The 21,691-nt window shown below is 27.6% G+C and overlaps 1 protein-coding gene and 1 long non-coding RNA gene across 3 annotated transcripts; one reads left to right on the top strand and one right to left on the bottom strand.

Moving 5' to 3' along the window:
- Positions 1-627: 627 nt before the first annotated feature.
- On the top strand, positions 628-3,818 carry LOC112783430 (uncharacterized). 2 transcript variants are annotated; one of them, XR_011878287.1, is made up of 5 exons: positions 628-765; positions 1,704-2,257; positions 2,385-2,536; positions 3,330-3,451; positions 3,596-3,817. It is a non-coding gene; the product is annotated as an uncharacterized lncRNA (long non-coding RNA). The 2 variants fall into 2 exon arrangements; XR_011878286.1 differs by having other exon boundaries at positions 3,330-3,818.
- A 1,539-nt stretch (positions 3,819-5,357) lies between these two features.
- Positions 5,358-7,722, bottom strand: LOC112783431 (B3 domain-containing transcription factor VRN1). The gene is made up of 4 exons (XM_025826378.2): positions 7,605-7,722; positions 6,137-6,680; positions 5,941-6,026; positions 5,358-5,843 (listed from the first exon to the last, which is right to left on the bottom strand). Exons 1-4 carry the CDS (start codon positions 7,701-7,703, stop codon positions 5,598-5,600), a joined length of 975 nt encoding a protein of 324 aa, XP_025682163.2. The 5' UTR covers positions 7,704-7,722; the 3' UTR covers positions 5,358-5,597.
- Between the last annotated feature and the right edge of the window lie 13,969 nt (positions 7,723-21,691).

The following is a 21,691-nucleotide window of genomic DNA, read 5'->3' as shown; positions in this document are numbered from 1 at the left end:
TATTATTACTTATGTTTATTAAAAATTATTTTTATTTTACAAATACTACCACTTTTAAAAAGTTATATTTAAAACTAATTTTATAAATTATTTTTAAAAAATAAAAATTTTATCAAATCAAACCTAACTTAACTCAATTGATCCTTAGTATTTACCTTTTATTCTATGTACTAACATTCATCGTGCTATTTCATTATGCTTCTATTTTATTTTTTTCAATGAGCATCTTCTCCTTTTATTTAGCTTGTCTAATGGCATTTCATATTATCATTTCAAAAATGTTTGATAGCAAAAAAAAAAATAGACAAAAATAATTATAAAATAAATTTTGACTATTTTTTTTATTGTCTCTCTAATAACACCATTATCAATTAACGCTGTATAACTTTGCAATCAATTATGAAGGAATCGGTCCTAACTTTTCTTTTAATTTATTAAATTATATTAAATATATATTAAAATTATTTATACATATATAATACATATGAAAATATAAAATTTATATTAATAATAAATTAAAATATATATAACTTATTCTAGTACTCATTTGTTATTTTTTTTAATTTAATTGTTATCCCAAAATAAGTTTATTTAAGGAATACCGGGTGAGAGAGACTCTGAACCTCAACAATAGTCAAATCCATACATCATCCGTTTACTATGGCTTTCTCTAGCTGTCAACAAAACAAGTATTCTCCTTCTACTTCTACTGTGATTTCTTTCTTTAAGATTGTTCTCAGACAAGCTCTTCAAGATGATGACTTTGTGAGCATTTTCTCTCGTCTTCTCCATCCCCTCTTTTTCTTTTAATCTGTTTATCTTTTGAGATATTGTTTATTTAACAAAAAGTTTCTCTCTTTATTCCTCTATATATAATTTTTCTCATTTATAAACATTTTCTTCATAGAACAACACACATGCATGGCTTCTTAGCTGCAAATATAGTAATAGTAAACTTCTTCTTCTTATTATTTAGATCATTTTCTATTTACAATAATGTAGGATTAATTATAATTAATTTTGTAGCAGAAGTACATGAAAAAATAAAAAAATACATAAGATGAATGAAAACCTAAAAACATATTTGTTAGGTGGTTACATCATTTTATGTACTCCGTATATATTCTTACTACAAAATTAATTACGATTAAATCTACATTATTGTTAATGAAAAATGATCTGGTAAAACTTTCACTAATTAAGATTAGGAAATATTATAGGACATATTGCGGTGATTTGAAAAATTATTATATTCATCGTCATTTTTCGTTATGCATGAGTTTTAATTTTGTTATTACTGATTTGGTCCCTACCAATTTTCATGTTGGACAATCCTGTTTTTTAATATTTTTTTATTTCACTCCTAGTCTCTAAATATGCAAACAATGCTGCAAAATAGCCCTTTAAAATTTGAAATTAGTCTCTCCTTTAAAATAGGTGAAAGATTAATCTTTATCTACATACAAAATTTAGGACTAATATGTTTGGACTATTTTACTGCACTATTTATAATTATTAGTGAAGGACGAATTAGGAGTTTAATGTTATTAGTATACAAAGATATAGCCGAAAATCGTTAAATAGTTTGATATATTTGTCTAAACTATTTAACATAATACATGTCAACATCTTGGTGAAGACATACTAATGTGTGTCACCTTATTGTTATTATGGTTGCTAACACCAGGTTCATAATATTGCAGAAGTACTGAAAAATATGGTTCTGTCCTATTAAACCTATTGTATCTTAAGCCTCCGGATGGTACTGAATGGATAGTAGAGTGGATTAATCATGATGGTGGGATTTTGTTTAAAAATGGTTGGAAAGAGTTTGTTGCATATTACTCTCTTGATCATCGCCATTTGTTATGGTTTGAGTATAATATTGGAACTTCTCACATGGAAGTATACATATTTGCCAATGATCAGATCAAAGAGCAGCTGCCACGCAGGAGTCAGCAGCCGGTGAAAAGGCCAGAAGAACAAAAAACTAGAGATGTGGATAGTAGTCCCAACACCCAAAACATGAGACTTAACGAGGGACTGCTGAAGAAAAGATTGAATGAACCATTGCCAAGAGAAGTCCAGGGCCAACCGAGGAAAAAACTGAGAGCACTAGTGTCATCTGCTTCTAAAGGTAGATAGTTGGAAAATGACACACAAATCAGGGATGTGGAAAGAAGCCTCAATTCGCACGGTATTAAATCTAAAGAAAAAAACCATGAGATGCCAGTGTCTGTCAATAAAGATTCTAATGGTATGTGTTTCATAATTAGATCAACCTTTCCTTTTGTGGATTCAACCGTTGTTTTTGAGTTACAACTTGCAACTGTTTTTTGTACATTACAGTGGTAGTTTCTGATTCTTTGTTTCCTATGTACAAGGTAAAAAGAATAGAAGAAGAAAAGATTCTGAATCTCCTGTTAGGCCCTGTCCTATAAGACCTGAATCTCTGAAAGAAGCTAAGAAGTTTAAGTGAGAAAAGCCCTCTTTCATCATCAAGATAACGCAACTGTCTCAAACGAGAGCACCATGTGTAAGTATAGGTTAATACATATATCCATGTTGAAAATTATATATCGTGAACTTCCATGTGCTATTATTCTTCCAAACTTTGTGTCTTATTTCTAACTATGATGACATAAATATGATGTGCTGCGGTACTTTCCAACTAAATTCTTCCGAAAATATTTTGAAAATAACCCCCAAAATGCAATTATAAGGTTTGGAAAGAAGTTGTTAATCTATAGGCCATCATCATGTGATGCCTTTATCTCTTCTGGTTGGAACTTTTTTGCTCGAGCTAGTAAATTACAAGCCGGAGATATTTGTTTGTTTAAGCTCATCAATAGAAAAGATCTGGTGCTTGATGTTCATATTTGTCGTCGACAACGCCGCCGTAAGGCAATTGTTTAGGAGTTCTTAAGCCGTGTTATTCTGTAATATCAGTACAACATTGAAAACATAATTAACTTTAAAAATGGAATAAAAGTTAGCATTATCCTCGTTAAAAAAATTTTATATTAAAAATTAATTGACCCCGTGTTTGACTTGGAGTACATTTTACAAATCTTTAATTCTTCCCTTCCTTGCAACATTTATAGCAACAGAATTCCAATCTCAAGGAAACTATTGTTAGTTTTGGCTAAAAATGCAGTTAGCTTATGAATGTAATGACTATGTATTTGGTCCTTAATGTAACGACAATTTGTTATATAAACTAATGCTAAAATTTGTGTTGGTCTCCAACCCTATAGATATAACTTGTATCCAAAACTCTCCACAAGTAAAATTCATGCTAATTTTTTACAATTCTATTATGGTATTAGAGTCACTTTTCAAACCAGTGACTCATGGGATTCAGCTCTTCAAAGAAGTTAAGGAGCTCAACTCACAGAATCCCTCTTTCATGGTCAAGATAAGAGAGAGTGATCCAAGGAAATCAAGGCCTGTAAGTTTATTTCGATACATTTTATCGATGACAAAACATAATATGCCATGCAAACTTCTGAGTGCTAGTTTATACTTAGTTTCACAAATTGTAAGTTTATAACTATTTTTTACCATGGTGATTCAAAAATGGAATGTGATGCAGAACTTACCAGCTACCTTCTACAGAAAGTATTTTAGAAAGAATCAGCAGGATGTAAAGTTACAGTTCGAAAAGAAGTCGTGGCCTACTACGATAATCTACAATCCGACAAAGAAAAACACCTTTATTTCTCATCAAATCTAATACTAGATACATGACCAACTCAACCAACTCGCTACTTCGTTATATAAGCACGTACTTATAGAGGATTAAATATTAAACAGGTCACAGAGGAAGGAGAATGCTTGTTTCTTTGGAAACTAGAGGAAGCCATGGATGTTCTTCTTGTTCACAGACACAGTTACAGTCTGTGAACAAGAAGAACATCCATGGCTTCCTCTAGTTTCCAAAGAAACAAGCATTCTCCTTCCTCTGTGACCTGTTTAGTATTTTAATCCTCTATAAGTACGTGCTTATATAATGAAGTAGCGAGTTGGTCGAGTTGGTCATGTATCTAACATTGAAGTACACATTTTTGACATGACTTGCCTTGAAATAGACTATCCTTCCATGGATCACATCAGCGATGACGATTCAATTGAGATCTTAAATGAACTGCTGCCACGAGGCTGGCCGAGGAAAACAGAGAAAGCAGCACTAAAGACACCATCTGCTTCTACAAGTAAAATGTTCACAAGTTCTGCCAAAACTGAAGTAGTGAAATGGTGCCCCAAAATAGACTATCCTTCCAAGGACTACATTGATGATGACAACATGGTTAAGGTTGAGAATGGACCGCCACGAAGAGGTCGAGGCCGGCCGAGGAAAACAGAGAAAGCAGCACCAAACACACCATCTCCTTGTACAAGCAAAATGTTCACAAGTTCTGCCAAAACTAAAGTGAAATGGTGTCCTGAAATAGACTATCCTTCCAAGGACCACATTAATGATGACAACATGGTTAAGGTTGAGAATGAACCGCCACGAAGAGGCCGAGGCCGGCCGAGGAAAACAGAGAAAGCAGCACCAAAGACACCATCTGCTTGTGCCTTGTTGTACAAGTAAAATGTTCACAAGTTTACGAAGAGGTCGAGGAAAAAATTGAAAGCAGCAGCAGAAGTATCATCTCCTTCTACAAGTAAAATATTGAGTTCTGTCAAAACTGGAGATGTAGAGAAGGCCCCTGATAAACAAAACTGGATGCAGTGTTGCAAGAATGAAGAAGCTAGTCAATCTGAATGAAGAATGCAGTGTTGAAAGCAGCGTACGCATATATTCCAAATAAAATATTTTACACATGGCGTATTGCATTTCATGTAACTATGCATTAAATATGTTATTGTTCTTAGGCTGTGTTTAAATTTCGTTCAAATGAATAAAAATTACTGTGTTGTTTGAAGCTTGAACTTGGCTACAAGTAACTTTTATGCAAATTTTTATGGTGTACATGTAAAGTTGTTCAAGAGGCAAGGAAGTTCAAGTCAAATAATCCCTCTTTCTTAACCGAAGATAAGGCAAACTCAACTATCTGGATCTTCACCAGTAAGTTGATACATTTATCTCTATCAGAAACATTTTACGTTTGTTTAAATATGACATAATAAACTTGTACCAATTTACCAATTATTCCAATACAATGAATTAAAAAAAGTTATACACTCATTACAAGTTTTTTTTTTGTGACTACACTCATTAAAAGTTATTTACATTGGAATCTTTTATGGAATTACTGCAACACTGCAAATAATTAGTAACTTTCTAAAAAGTGACAATTATAATAAATGAGGGAGAATGAGTGAAATAGGATCCAAACCATAAATTGCTTTGAAATAAGTAGTTGGGAAACTTTTGATTAGGTACTTTGTCCAAATAACATCTTATACTACCGACAATATATAATTCTACATGTATTGTTTCTACAATGCAGATATATTTCTAGTTATGGTAGTAAGGAGATAACGCTGCAATGCAACCATTTAGTATGATGAAAACTATGACTCTGTTACAACTCTTGATCCCTGAACATACTCCATTGATCTGCAACACAAGTAAGCAAAGCCATTTGCTAATCATGGCTTCGACGAATATGAACCTTAAGATCTGGACCTTGTCTGTTAATGAGCTCAAAGATACAAACATCTCCGGCTTTTAAGTTATTTTCTTCAACGAACAAGCGCCAATTAGAGATAAGGGCATTCTTCCTATTTGGATAATAGATCAATGTTGCATGCCACTGCTTCTTTCCAACTCGTAGAGTTGCATACTCCTTGGTGTTCTCGAAGTACATTCTGAAGAAACAAACTGGAAGATTCTGCAATCATATCAGAATATTTCATCATCATGGTTCACAACAGTCTCAATTTTGCATGACATACAAAGTTTGCACAGAGATAAATGAATCAACTTACTGCTGGTGATCCTGTTTGGTGCATTTGCTTAATCTTTATGACAAAAGAGGGATTTTTCGACTTGAACTTCTTTGCTTCTCTAATAACTTTATGACAAAAGAAGTATTTATGCATTTTAGCAACAAAGAAAATAAAAAAATTAAACAAAATCAGTAGAATCCAAAAAATGAAAGAATGATGAGATTATGAAACAGACCATCCATATCTGGTCTGGCACGTTGAATTATTGGCAGCTTAAGATCTCCTGTCTCTTCAGATTGACCATCTTTTTCATTCTCGACATGCAGCTTCAAGTTTTGTGTATTGGGATTTTTATCTATATCTTTAGTTTTGATGGCACTTTTCATTATTTTGCTTGTAGTTGTAGAAGCACGTGATTGCTTTGGTTCTGCTATCACTTTTTTCTTCGGCCGGCCTCGGCCCCTTCGTGGCGGCGGTTCATCCAAAATCTCAACCGAGTTGTCATCACGGATTCGGCCATTGGAAGGATAATCAATTTCGAGGGCACTCATGTCGAATATGTTTATTTTGATGTTAGAAGTTCCATTGTACTCAAACCACAACACATGACCATTCTCCAAAGTGTAAAATGTAGCAAACTCTTTCCAACCATTTTCAAACAAAATCTCACCATCACGATTAGTCCAATCTATTCTCCATTCAGTGCCATCTGGAGGCTGGAGTTTCACTGGATTTGGCATATCACCACCATATTTCCTACTGAACTTGTTTGGTATTTTCTGCAATGCCAATGAAACTGTTGTTGGTAACCATACTTGGCAAAACTCACAATCATAACACAAAATTGGCCAGATAAACAAAAATTGATTCGACTCACTCTATTTGTATCACTCAACCTCTTAACAACCTTCTAAGAATTAGGGGTGAACGTGGATCAGGTCGGATCGGATATGGCTAAAATTTTGATCGGATCCGCACTAAAATCATCGGATCGGATCGGATCCAATCTCCTTTTTAACTTGAACCGATCCGATATCGGATATCAGATATATCCACAAAACACAAAATATTTTTAGAAGCTTATTTTTATTAAAAAATATCAATAAAATTTATTTATTTTTTATTTTTTAAATATGTTTATTCTCAAAATAATATTAAACATACATTTTTTAAATAATAAATTAAAATAATACAACATATATGATAATTATTAGTTGAAATAAAATATAAAAAGAATATTTATTTATTTATTTATTTCTTTATTTTTGCGGATACGCAGATATGCGAATATATACACAAAATCCGCAATCCGATCCGATTAGTGTGCGGATCTGATCCGATCCGATCCGATAACCTTGCAAATCGAATCTATATTCACAATTTTCGAATCAGATTCGGATAAATACAGTGGATATGCAGATCGGATCCGATTCATGAACGTCCCTACTAAGAATTATCCTTCTCTAACAGCAGCTTTGTTGATTCAGTTACTACTTTAACTAACTAACTAACAATCAAAAATTGAAAACTAAAAAAGCATAAATATGTAAGAAAAGAAACCATGCCTGTGTGTGGTTGTTACCTCACATGGAAAATATGACAAAAATAGTGAAACACAAGAAGTATACATAAAAAAAATTTGTATGTGTAAAATAAAAACAGTGAAAGATAAAAAGAGGATAGAAGGGAAAGAAAATTCTCACAAGATATCCATCATCAAGGCTTTTTCTGAGAACAATCTTAAAGAAACGGATCAAAGTGGAAAGAGAATTCTTATTTCTTTGAAAGTTAGAGGAATCCATAGTTATGGATATTTTTCTTATTCACAAAGAATCAGTGTATATCTTAAATAAGAAGACAACATATTAAAAAGAACAAAATAAAGTTCTTTTCATAAATTTCAGGCATAATTTTTGGATTTTATATTTAATTTAAATCAGAACAAAATTAAATTCCCTATTACATGCCTAAATTTCATACCAAATTTTATTTTTTTAATTTTTACATTTTAAGTAATTTGAACAAAAAAAAGGATAAAAATCAAAATAAGATCTTTTGAATGTGTTTAAATTTTATACATAATTCCTAAATTTTATAACTATAATAAAATATTTTTTAGATATCACTTTTGATGTATACAGTAACTAAACTCATTTAAAATTAAAACTTGTTTGAGAAATTATTTTTAAAGTAATACTGGTATGTGGTATCAGTAACAAAAAACTGTATTATTTTCGTAATCCATTAAACATATTAAATAAAGTTAGATGATATTTATTTTTTTGGAAGCTAGAAAAAGTTATAACCAAGAATAATTTTCTTGTTTACAACTTAGATTTTAGAATAATTTGCACATTTAATTTAGACAAAAAATTAAAAAAGAACAAAATAAGATTTCTGTTATGTGCCTAAATTTCATATTGAGTTCAATTTTTTCTATTTCTACTTTTTAAGTAATTTGAATAAAAAATAATAAAAATCAAAATAAGATTTGTTGAATGTACCTGAATTTCAGATATAATTCTTGAATGCTAGAACTCTAATAAAATATTTTTTATGTATATTTTTTACCTCTACAGTAACTAAACTCAATTAAAATTAAAACTTGTATTAAATATTATTTTTTTAAGTGATACTGGTTTGATATCTGTAAGAGAGACCGTATCATTTTCATAATTCATTAAACCTATTAAATAAACCTAGATGATGATTGTTTTTTTCGAAACTAAAAAAAGTCATAGCCATGAATTTGTTCACAAAAAATAAGTAGATATCTTAAATAAGAAGACAACATATAAAAAAATAAAATAAAGTTCTTTCTATACGCATAGATTTCAGTCATAATTTTAAAATTTTACATTTAATTTAAATAAAAAATTGAAAAGAACAAAATTAAGTTTCCTATTATGTGCTGAGTTTTATTTTTCTATTTTTACATTTTAAGTAATTTGAACAAAAAAGGATAAGAATCAAAATAAGATTCTTTGAATGTGCCTAAATTTTATACATAATTCTTAAGTTTCATAACTCTAATGAAATATTTTTTAGATATCACTTTTGACCTATATAATAACTAAACTCATTCAAAATTAAAACTTGCATGAGAAATCATTTTTAAAGTGATACTGATACGTGATATCAATAACGAAAAATTATATCATTTTCGTAATCAGTTAAACCTATTAAGACTCAGTTTAGGTAAATAGTTTAATTAAGCTCTTTTTAAAAAAATAACTTAAACAATAAATAGTTATATTAAAAGTAGCTTATAAATAAGTTATTTTGTATTTGAATTTTTAGTTTTAAAAATGTTTATTTTATAGAAATGTGATAAAAATAGTAGTATTATGAGAGAAGTTGTTTTTTAACTTCTCTATAAGCTCCTAAATAGCTTCTTAGAAAGCTACAATTTAGTTTTAAAACTTACACCAGATATTAATACTACTACTTTTCATAAGTAAAAAAAAAATACTTTTAAAGTTTACAAACGGGTCCTAAATAAAGTTAGATGATGCTTTTTTTTTTTTAGAAACTAGAAAAAGTCATAGCCAAGAATAATTTTCTTGTTAAGAGAGAATAAGTGAATATCTCTAATAAGTAGACAACATATAAAAAAGAACAAAATAAGGTCTTTGTACGTGCCTAAATTTCAGGCATAATTTTTGAATCCCACATTTAATTTAAACAAAAAATAAAAAAAAGAATAAAATAAAGTTTTTGTTATGTCCCTGTTCATATTGAGTCCTATTTTTTTTATTTTTACTTTTTAAGTAATTTGAATAAAAAATAATAAAAATTAAAATAAGATTGTTGAATGTGCTTAAATTTCAGATATAATTTTTGAATTCTATAACTCTAATAAAATAATTTTTTATGTATCATTTTTTACTTCTACAGTAACTAAACTCAATTAAAATTAAAACTTGCATTAAATATTAGTTTTTTAAGTGATACTGGTTTGGTATCTATAAGAGAGACCGTATCATTTTCATAATTCATTAAACCTATTAAATAAACTTAGATGATGATTTTTTTTTTCGAAACTAGAACAAATCATAGCCATGAATGTTCTTCTTGTTCACAAAAAATCAGTGAATATCTTAAATAAAAAGACAATATATAAAAAAGAACAAAATAAAATTCTTTCTATACCCATAGATTTTAGTCATTATTTTAAGATTTTACATTTAATTTAAATAAAAGATTGAAAAGAACAAAATTAAGTTTCCTATTATGTGTTGAGTTTCATTTTTTTTCTATTTTTACATTTTAAATAATTTGAACAAAAAAGATAAGAATCAAAATAAGATTCTTTGAATGTGCCTAAATTTTATACATAATTCTTAAATTTTATAACTCTAATGAAATATTTTTTAGATATCACTTTTGACCTATATAATAACTAAAATCATTTAAAATTAAAACTTGCATGAAAAATCATTTTTAAAGTGATATTGATATGTGATATCAGTAACGAAAAATTGTATCATTTTCGTAATCAGTTAAACCTATTAAGGCTCAGTTTAGATAAATAGCTTAATTAAACTCCTTTTAAAAAAATAACTTAAACAATAAATAGTTATATTAAAAGTAGCTTATAAATAAGTTATTTTGTGTTTGGATTCTTAGTTTTAAAAGTCCTTATTTTATAGAAATGTGATAAAAAGTAGTAGTATTATGAGAGAAGTTATTTTTTTAACTTATCTATAAGCTCTTAAATAGCTTCTTAAAAAGCTGCAATTTGGTTTTGAAACTTGCACTAGACATTAATGTTACTACTTTTCATAAGTTAAAAGTTCAAAAAAATTACTTTTGAAGTTTGCGAAATGGCCCTAAATAAAGTTAGATGATGCTTGTTTTTTTTTTTTTTTTTGTAAGCTAGAAAAAGTCATAGCCAAGAATATTTTTCTTGTTAAGAGAGAATAAGTAAATATCTCTAATAAGTAGATGGATTTGGATCCTCTAAAGTTTGAATTTCACTTTAGAGAATAAAGTTTAAATAGTTTCTCTTTCATATTTATTCTTGGTCCCACCTATAAAATCAATGGTGAGAGATCACACTTTATTCTCTAAAGTGAAATTCAAACTTTAGAGGATCCAAATCCTAAGTAGATAACATATAAAAAAGAACAAAATAAGATCTTTGTACGTGCCTAGATTTCAAGCATAATTTTTTAATTTCACATTTAATTTAAAAAAAAAAACTAAAAAAAAAGAACAAAATAAAGTTTTGCTTATGTGCCTGAATTTCTTATTGAGTCCCACCTTTTTCTATTTCTATTTTTTAAGTAATTTGAATAAAAAATGATAAAAATTAAAATAAGATTAGTTGAATGTGCCTAAATTTTAGAAATAATTCTTGAATTCTATAACTTTAATAAAATATTTTTTAGGTATCATTTTTGACTTATTCAATAACTAAACTTATCTAATATTAAAACTTGTATTGAATATTATTTTTTAAGTGATACTGATATAGTATCAATAATAAGAAACCGTATCATTTTCATAATTTATTAAACCTATTAAATAAAGTTAGATAATGTTTATTTATTTATTTATTTATTTGAAGTTAGAAAAAGTCATAGCTATAAATGTTCTTCTTATTCACAAAGAATCAGGGACATCTCTAATAAGAAGACAATATATGATGAATAAAAATAAAATAAGGTTCCTTCTATACGCATAGATTTCAGGTATAATTTTTGGATTTTACATTTAATTTAGACAAAATTAAAAAAGAATAAAATAAGGTTTTCTGTTATGTGTCTAAATTTCATATCGAGTTCCACTTTTTTCTATTTCTACCTTTTAAGTAATTTGGACAAAATAAAATAAGATTTGCTGAATGTGCCTAAATTTCAAATAATCAGTGGATATCTCTAATAAAAAGACAAACATATAAAAAAAAATAAAATTCCTTTATGCACATTGATTTAAGGTATAATTTATGAAAAATATTTAATTTAGACAAAAAAATAAAAAAATAAAATAAGGTTTCCTCTTATATATGTGCCTAAACTTTATATCGAGTCTCATTTTTTTTTTAATTTTTACTTTTTAAGTAATAAATGATAAAAATTAAAATAAAATTATTTAAATATGTTTAAATTTTATATATAATTCTTGAGTTTTATAATTTTAATGAAATATTTTTTTGGTATCATTTTTGTCCTGTACAGTAACTAAACTAATTTAAAATTAAAACTTGCATTAGAAATTATTTTTAAAGTGATAAGGATATATGGTATCAGTAGCAAGAAACTATATCATTTTCTTAAGGTTTAATTACTCTGTTGGTTCCTATAGTTTCGTGAAATTTTTAATTAGGTCTCTATATTTTTTTTCTTTTTAATTGAGTCCCTACACTAATTTTTTTTTTTTTTACTTAGGTTTCTACACTTTTTTTTTATTTGGATCTTTGCACCAATTTTTTTAATTAGGTTCCTGTACAATTAATAAGCCAATTACTGCTAAGAGATACCTAATTAAAAAAGAATTGGTGTAGGAACCCAATTAAAAGAAAAAAAGGTATAGGGACCTAATTAAAAATTTTTGCAAAACTATAAGGACCAATAGAGTAATTAAACCTTTTCTTAATCCATTAAACCTATTAAATAAAGAGATCTTTTTATGCGCTAAATTTCAGACATAATTTCTAAATTTCACATTTAATTTAGATAAAAAAAATTAAAAAAGAACAAACTAAGGTTCTTAGTATGCCCATAGATTTCAGATACAATTTTTTAAAACATTTAATTTAGACAAAAAAATAAAAAAAATAAAATAAGTTTTTTGTTATGTGCCTAAATTTTATTTTGAGTCCCACTTTTTTTTTTATTTCTACTTTTAAGTAATAAATGATAAAAATTAAAATAAGATTCTTGAAATATAACTAAATTCCATACATAATTCTTGATTTCCATAATATTAATAAAATATTTTTTAAGTATCACTTTTGACCAGTACAGTAACTAAACTCATTTAAAATTAAAATTTACATTGAAAATTATTTTTGAACTAATACTGATATGTGGTATCAGTAACGAGAAATCATACATTTTCTTAATCCATTAAACCTATTAAATAAAGAAAGTCATTCTATACGCTAGATTTTAGACATAATTTCTAAATTTCACATTTAATTTAGACCAAAAAAAATTTGTTCTAAATTGTCGGTCAATTATTTTTTTGTGCAGTATTATTTACTTGTTCCAAAGCATGCATGTCTCACTTTTCAATTTTTTAGTTAGTTTCCCATATTTCCATCATATGGCTCATTATTTTTACAATTTCGCTAGAAAACCAACATGAATATAGCCAACAAATATTTTTGAACTACACTCTATACTCATTAATTGCCATTCATTGATGATTATTTAAATTTTAATTTTTAAAGGATACAAAATTAACGATTATTAATTACCTCTTCTTACTCTAATTTACCTTTTACTATTTATCAAGCAAATTCTAATTTCTCTTTCTAAAAAAAATGTCCAAACTCTAAAAAAAATAATAAAATATAAGATAAAGATTTATCCAAATTCTAAAAAAAAACATACAAAACACACACAAAAAAAAGAATCATTCAAAACTAATAAAAAAATCATCCAAATCCTAAAGGAAAAAACATACAAAACATAAGAAAAAAATCATGCAAAACTAATAAAAAAAATCTCCAAATCGTAAATAAAAAAATGCATTAGCTAAAAAAAAACGTATCCACTTAGTATATAAAAAAAATTCACACGAGACTAACCAAATACAATTCACTTGCATGAAAAGAAAAAAAAACGAAACAACATCCTCTTTCCCCCACGTACATTGGAAACAGATTGAATTGCAACCTCAGAGCCTTCCATTGAATTATTATCACTCACATCAACGAACGGGCTATTCAATCTTTGTTCTGAAATTGATTGGTCCATGGACAAATGCTCTCTATCGGAAGCCGTATACTGCGACGTCGACTTCTTTGCGTACAACAGTTAGACGGGAAAAACTCTCTAACCACCGCGAACGACTTCGGTCAAAGATGCAGCCGCGTGGTGGTCCTTGCGGCGGAAGGTGATCAAGCAATGAACAACAATGGCATCCCGATGACGAACGGTAACGCTAATAGCGGCAAGAACAACAAAGCACGGCGGAGGTGGGGATTCGGTGGTCACGCGGCATGCTGGTCCTTGCAGCGGAACGTAATCAAACAATGAACAACAATGGAACCCCGATCAGGAACAATAACACAAAAGGTGGCAAGAACAGCGTAGCACAGTAGAGGTGGGCCTCGGTCTTCACGTTGTTGAGGACGTCGGCGGAATGAATTAAGCACAACAACACACTTAATGTGTAGAAAGAGGAAGAGTCCTAATAGGACCGTGAATCATGTTCCAATTAGGCAATTAATTGCAAATCCTATTTTTTTAAAATAATCATTAATGAGGATGATTCAAATTAATTAATAAATTAAAATTAATATAATTAATTTTTTTGGTTTCCCACGGTATCCCTCAACCCGGCAGGTCAAAGAATAATCCGTCGCGGTACTGAGCTCCATTTAAGGGTTTGCCGCTGGCCAATGGATTGCTGCATGCACAAGGCGGGATTCGAACCATTAATATAATTAATTGAATTGTTCAAATTGGCTAGTTAGAGAATTAGTTCCCTAGACTTTTCCTTATTTTTAATATGACAATGAAGTGTGTGTAACGCTGAGTTATGGAGGTACGAGGGGTTAATAGAGTGTTGTGACGGCATTAGATTTTCGAAGTTAGGGGGAAGAAGTCGGACCGTTCATTTTTTTTGCAGCAGAAGGGGAACACAAATCGGACGGTTCAATTTGTGTGTGCAAAAAAAATTGAATATGGTAAGCAGATGGTCCAATTTCATGCATGCTATAATTTTGAATTTGTATATGACTAAAATCGGACGGTCCGATTTCATGCATGCTATAATTTTGAATTCGTATATGACTAAAATTGGACGGTCCGATTTTAGTTCTTTATAAAATTTAAACCGGCTAAAGAGCGGTCGGACTATCCGATTTCTGTTTTTATATATACTCACTATTAGCTGAAGTCTCCATTTTTCTTTGTCTCTCAATTCTCTCTTCTCAAACCCCTCTGATTCTTTCTTCTTCTTCATTGTTTCAACACCAATTTTACTAAGATTGAGAGCTTTTGATGTGAATGTATCATAATGGATGATAGAGTGATGTTAAAAGTTTATTATCATAGACAGATTTTGTTATAAACAGTTGAATGAGTGAAATTTGTGTGTGAAAATCCGTTAGATATCGTTATTTCACTCACATTGTCATTTGAAGAATCAAAAGGTGTAATTTGTGAGAAAAATGAATTCTCAAATATCTAGGAGAGTGTCGTGCATTTTGTACAGGTATCCTATATTCGTATTTGGTGGGTTCATTCAGTTTCAAACCAAATATGTAACCGATGAAGCAAGCATGCAAGATATGTTTTTAGTGTATATGGAAACTCCCTCACAGATATCGTTCATCGACGAGGAGTTTGAAAGTAACTATGAGGTCGTTGATCCGGGTGGAGACAAAGATCAGGCTAACGGCACTATGAAGGCAGATGTGACAGAGGTGGCAAATGCACTAGTAAACCAGCATACGTTTGTAAAGCCTACTTTCATGCGGTCGTTGAATTTGGAGAACATACATGCATTGAAATTTTTTCAGTATATGAATGCAGGTATGTATTTTTATGATAGATAAATATTACAGATTGATTAGGTAGCATGACCAACATGTGATCTATAGAATATCAATTGATCATGTAAGATTTTTTTTATTTAGTAAGTAGTATTTGATTGATTGTTTATTTTTTATTAATTATTTATGTATATTTTATAATTTATTATATATTGTGATTAATAATTTATTATTACTTATCTATATTTATATTTTTGAAAACGAAAAATGTGGATAGATTTTATATTTATATTTATATTATTAGTTATTTATAAGTCAAGATGCATATATAAATTAATTGGAAGCCAATATTACACATATCTACCAAAACGAAAAATGTTACAAAGATTTACCAAGTATTTTGATGTAATTCGAACGAGACCCATCGAATTTTAAAATTCAATACTAATTCAAAGCAGTACAATTTGAATTATGTATGGACGAAATGTTTTAGTAATTCGAATGAGAGTGAATCGAATTACATGCATGTGAAAATGCATGTGAATACAGCTCTAATTTAAAGTGGACTAATTGGAATTACCACCAAGTAGCAGCCGAAGGTAATTTAAATTGGTCTCATTCGAATTATCAATGAAATACCCTATAAATATAGTTTAGTTCAATTTTTTTTGTAATGCATGGAATATAAAATATAAATTTTTTATTTTAGATTATTAATTTTTTTAATAAATTTATTTAAATTATATCACAAAAAAATATTTTATTTCATGCAAAATATTAAAAAAAAAATAGTTTAAAAAATGTTAAAAGTACTATAAAAATTTGTAATGTTTAAGTGACTTAAGTAAATACATGCATGTATTCAAATTTTAAATAAAATACTCTATATAGTCAATAATAATTTCAAAATTAAAAGCTTTTTACTTCAATGTTTCTAAGGTTTATTTTAAACTGCCAACAGAGAGCCATTTTTTGCACTTTTTTTTATTGCAATTTAAAATTTTCGTGTACCAGTACTTGTATTATAGGGTATACCAGTTGTATTATTAGTGGATTGTGATTTAAATGAATATAAATTTAAATTTAATTATTTATCTTATCTTGAATATTTATATTAGAGGATTATTTATTATCTTGATAAGTTTGCAAATTCATTATCTTATATAATATTTAGAATAAATTTTATCTCTATATTTTAAAATGTATTTACCTCATTATCTAATATTTAGTATAAATTTTATTTTTATATTTAAAAATTTATTTGTATTAATTATCTACTATTTTCAAATGGAAAAAACTAAAAAAAAAATTGGTTATTAAAATCGATGGCATTATTGTCGATTTTTAAATTTAATATAGACAAAAATAAAAGGCAATGTTGTCAATTTTTAATTTAAAATAGACAAAAAAAAGAGAAAATAGACGATATTGTTATCGGTAATTTAATAATTAAATCGACAGTTAATTTGTCAATTTTAATAAATTAAATATCGACACTTGGGTCGTCGATTTTAAATAATATTATCGACAGCCTGGGTGTCGCTTTTTTTAAGTATGTAAAAATCATAATTTTATATTATCGACACAATGGTTGTCGATTTTATTAAAAGTTTATCGACAACCTGAGAAGCCGTCGATTTTATTATATTTTTAAAAAATCGACCCGTTTTAAAGCGATGGCTAGCGCCGTCGATTTGGCTGTCGATTATAATAGTATTTCTTGTAGTGAATATACGATAATAATCAATTTATATTCCAACAAAGCAGTTAAAATTTGATTATTCTAATCGTAAGTTATTAAACATATATTAAAATTTAATAACATAAAATATTTTAAATTGGTTACTAAATTGAATAATAATTAAATTAGTTTCCAACTTTTATCTAATAATCAATTTGGTCTATAAATGGAGAAAATAATCAAATTGATTTTATAATTTTATCTAATGATCAAACCCTCCTATTTAAAGTTCAATTTTTTTTTCCAAATAAGGTTAGTTAATGACATATCTCATATTATCAATTAATTAATGATAAAATGTAATTAATTACTCTCATATTTTTTTAAGTAAAGATTTAACACAGTTATAAGTGAAATATGTTATAAAAAAACAAAATAAAATACAAAACACAAAACACAAAACAATAAACAAAGTAGAATAAAAGTTAAACTATAAATTTATAATGTACTTACACATATTCTATCTTATATCTATTTTTTTAAGTGTAATATCCACACAAATAATTTCAGATTATTCATTCATTTAAATAATACTATTATATTTTTTATTTTTTAAATTCACTGACACATTCACAAAAGATAAGAAAATTTCTAATAACTTAATATATTTTCATTCATATGAAATTTGTAATATTTCATGAATTTAGTAAAAATTTTGACTAGTTAAATTCTTTATTTAAATTTGCTTTAAATTCTTTAATTTAAGTTTAGTCATCAACTTGAAGCTTTCAATTCATTTATAATTCTTCATTTTTTTTATGAATATTATGTTGTTTTGCACTAAAAAAATAACTTACATTCTTGTAGTTTTTACTATCTAATTTAATTTTTACTTTTAATTAAATTTGATTTCAAATTTTTTCAATGTTCGTGTGAGTGAATACCAAATTTTGTCCGATCCAAGATAATATTTTCCAAAAAAAAAAAGAGAGTAGTTGATAGTTTTTTTTTTTGGACTTGGCCATGGGCCAGAAGACTGACCCGGACCACAACCCGTACCCGCCCAGGCCCAGAACCCTGCACCCAGAGAGTAGTTGATAGTTTAGTTTGCACTTATTATTCTGTATAAAAAACATTCAGTTCTATCGATACCAAAAAAAGAAAACAGAAAAATTAGAAGAAAAATAGAAGAAGTCTGGCCAATATAGCCCAATATTCCTGAAGACCAAAAACGAAGGCTCAAGATTTTTTATTGGACTTCAACAAAATTGCTTCTAAGACACCCAATCAACAAACATGCGAATTAAACCTATTGAGAAAAATGTCCAAAAAAAAAAAAAAGATATGATAGCAAGAGAAGAAGAACATCAATAATGAAATTATCCGTTGAACGAAGCTGGTCTTTGTGGAAGATTAGGAACGGGTTCATTTTTTATAATGTATCAATTTCAGTGTGAAAGAGATAATAACATCGATTTTGAAGCTGTTGAAAGAACTTTAACAAATTTTCACTTCTTAATTGATAAGCACTTTACCTTTTATTTCTCTTATTAGATTATTATATGATGTTATTTCTACAGTAGAATGTTAAAAGTCTTTTATTTTATTTATTTATCTGATATATGGACACTTATATATTTCTTTTATTTTATAAATAAAATTATCTGATTTAAAAAAAAAAAACACATTAACACCCACTTCTTAACCTGTCAAAAAATTTCAAATAAACAAAGAAATGAGCTGAAAGATATGGAAGTACAATCATGTCAAATATTTTTATGTTCTATAAATTCTTAAGAAGCATCAAAAGTAAAGGGGAGGGCCAACAATTAAAAAATATATAAGCGCCAAAAATTAGAAAATACTAAGCAAAGGAATTTAAGAAGCAAATTTTTTTTACTAAAACAAAAAATATTTCTGCAGAGAATAGTACAGTTAGGACAAAAAAAAAAGTGTGGAGAAGAGAAGTGACACTTCAAAAACTGATGTAAAATAGACGTATGCAATATTAGGTATATTTTAAATTTTTGAACCCAATTTTTTTTTCAATTTTTTTCTCATTTTATCATGTAATATTCATTAAAAGAAATCATCGGTTCACCTATTAAAAAAAAATGTTGCTAATATGTATCTTAAAAATACATGATAAGTTTGTCATTAATGAAAAAATTTAAATATTTTTATTTAATGACTATAAAATAAATACATTAAAAATTTAAATGAGAAAATAATAAATAGATCATTGACATTTTAATTTGCGAACATTTAAGTTTTGGAGAATTTAAAAATACATTTAAGTTTCTACCCTTTTTAAAATTTTGACATATCGATCCTTCATATTTATTTGGGTTTGTCAGATCCAACAGAAAAATTAAAGATGACTCATTATACTGACCTGATTGATACGAAAGTACACGTGAGAGAGTTTTTAAAATAAGACAAATTAGACTCGGATAAATATATCCAGATTTTGAAGAGGTCAAAAACTTAAATATTTTATATTTTCAGAGACTTAAAATAAAATTTTGGTACTTAATTATATAATTATGTTGATGAAATAATTAAAAATAATATAAAATTTTAATTAAACTAATATTAAGTATTAGAAAAACAAAATTTATTTTTAGTTTCAAATCACTATTTATAACATATGATCTCACAAATATTTTTGTAAAATCTAAAATAAAATGAAATTAAAACTAATATTAAAGATGCTCTCATAATTAATTATAAGCATTTAATAACAATATATACAACAAAATACAAATAATTAAGTTGCAATATTTAAATAATGTTACGCCAAAATATTTAAAGTATTTTTAATTATCTAAAATATCATGTAAATAACCAACTTATTGAATTAAATTTAGATTATAGGATTTAATTGGTAAATTTATTTTAATTATTATATATCTTCTTCATAATTGTATTTTATTGGAAATATATTATAAAAGTTATCATTAATGTGTTTGCAGTTTACATAAACAAATTTGAAAAGATTGTTGGTTGTTGCCATTTTCTTCATAGTTAATTAAGTCTTTCTTTTCTTTCTTTTCTTTGGAGTTATCGTCAAATATTTTTCTTTTGCAGTGTTCCAAAGCATGTGTCTTACTTTTCCCAGATTCTCCAAAAACGAAGGCTCAAGACAAAAATTGCCTCTGTGACATCCAATCAACAAACATGCAAATTAAACCTGCTGCATGTGTTATGATCATGATTAAGTAGTACGCTACAAAATGAAGGTATAAAGCATCAACGGTCACTTTTTAATCTATCAAAAGTTTTTAAATAAATGAAGAAATGAATTAGAAGATATGGGAGTACAATCATATCAAATATCTTTCATGCTCTATAAATTCTTAAAAGCATCACAAGCAAAGGAGAGGGTCAAAATTAGAAAATACATAAAAGCAAAACAACTTAAGAAGCTAATTTTTTTTACTACATAAAAAATATTTTTGCAGAGAATATTAAGTTGAGGAGTGTTAGGAAGTCAATAACTTTTATATTTTGTAATTATCAATTGGTCATCAATAATATTTTTAATGCTGTGAGATTATATTCAATGATAAAAAATCATTCACTTTTTTTATGGTTAAGTGATGGTCACAAAACACAAAAATTACTGGTCCCTAAACTTTCTCTATCACAGTTAATACAAAAAATAAGTTGGAAAAGAAAAGTGATACTTTAAAAACTGAAGCAAAATAAACATGTTCAATATTAGGTATATTTTAAATTTCTGAACGCAATTTTTTTTCAATTTTTTTTCTCATGTTATCATGTAATATTCATAAAAAAGTGATATTTCTACAGGTAGGGTAAGATAGAGTAGAATTTAGAATTTTAAGGTGCGAGTAAGATTAGGGTTGATAGATTTTCAACCTGCGGGTAGGATAAGATATAATTTTAATAAAATTTTTAACTCGCAAATAGAATTAGGGTAGAATCCAAACCCTACCCTATCCTATCCTATCCATTACCAGCACTACCATTTGGTATAGTTAAGTATAGCACAACAATACAAGTGCCATAATAATCCAGTGCATGTACATCACATTTTTTTTTCTTTTCTTTCTTGGATTCTCCGTCCGTCGATTATCCAGTGCATGTAGACCACAACTTCCAAAGCATGCATCTCTCTTTTAAAATTTTCTGTTAATTTCCCAGATTCCCTTATTTGTCATTTAGCATATAAATTATTATTATTATTTGTGACGGTACCTTGGAATTTGGGATTACTATAAGAACAACGGATTTTGATGACATTTTGACCCTTTTTTTTTTGGAGTTAACATAAATGAATAAAATAATTTAAAAAAGGGGTCAGAAGTAAATAAATAACAAGCTCCAGTTTATAATTAAACAATACATTTTTTTCTACTATTTATTAGAGATATCACTACGTTTAGTTTAATTTTTCTCATAGATATATT

The sequence above is a fragment of the Arachis hypogaea genome, chromosome 20 (assembly GCF_003086295.3).
Source record: "Arachis hypogaea cultivar Tifrunner chromosome 20, arahy.Tifrunner.gnm2.J5K5, whole genome shotgun sequence".
Lineage (NCBI taxonomy): Eukaryota > Viridiplantae > Streptophyta > Magnoliopsida > Fabales > Fabaceae > Arachis > Arachis hypogaea.
Note: the sequence above shows the minus strand (reverse complement) of the source record. Positions and strands in the feature narration are given on the sequence as shown.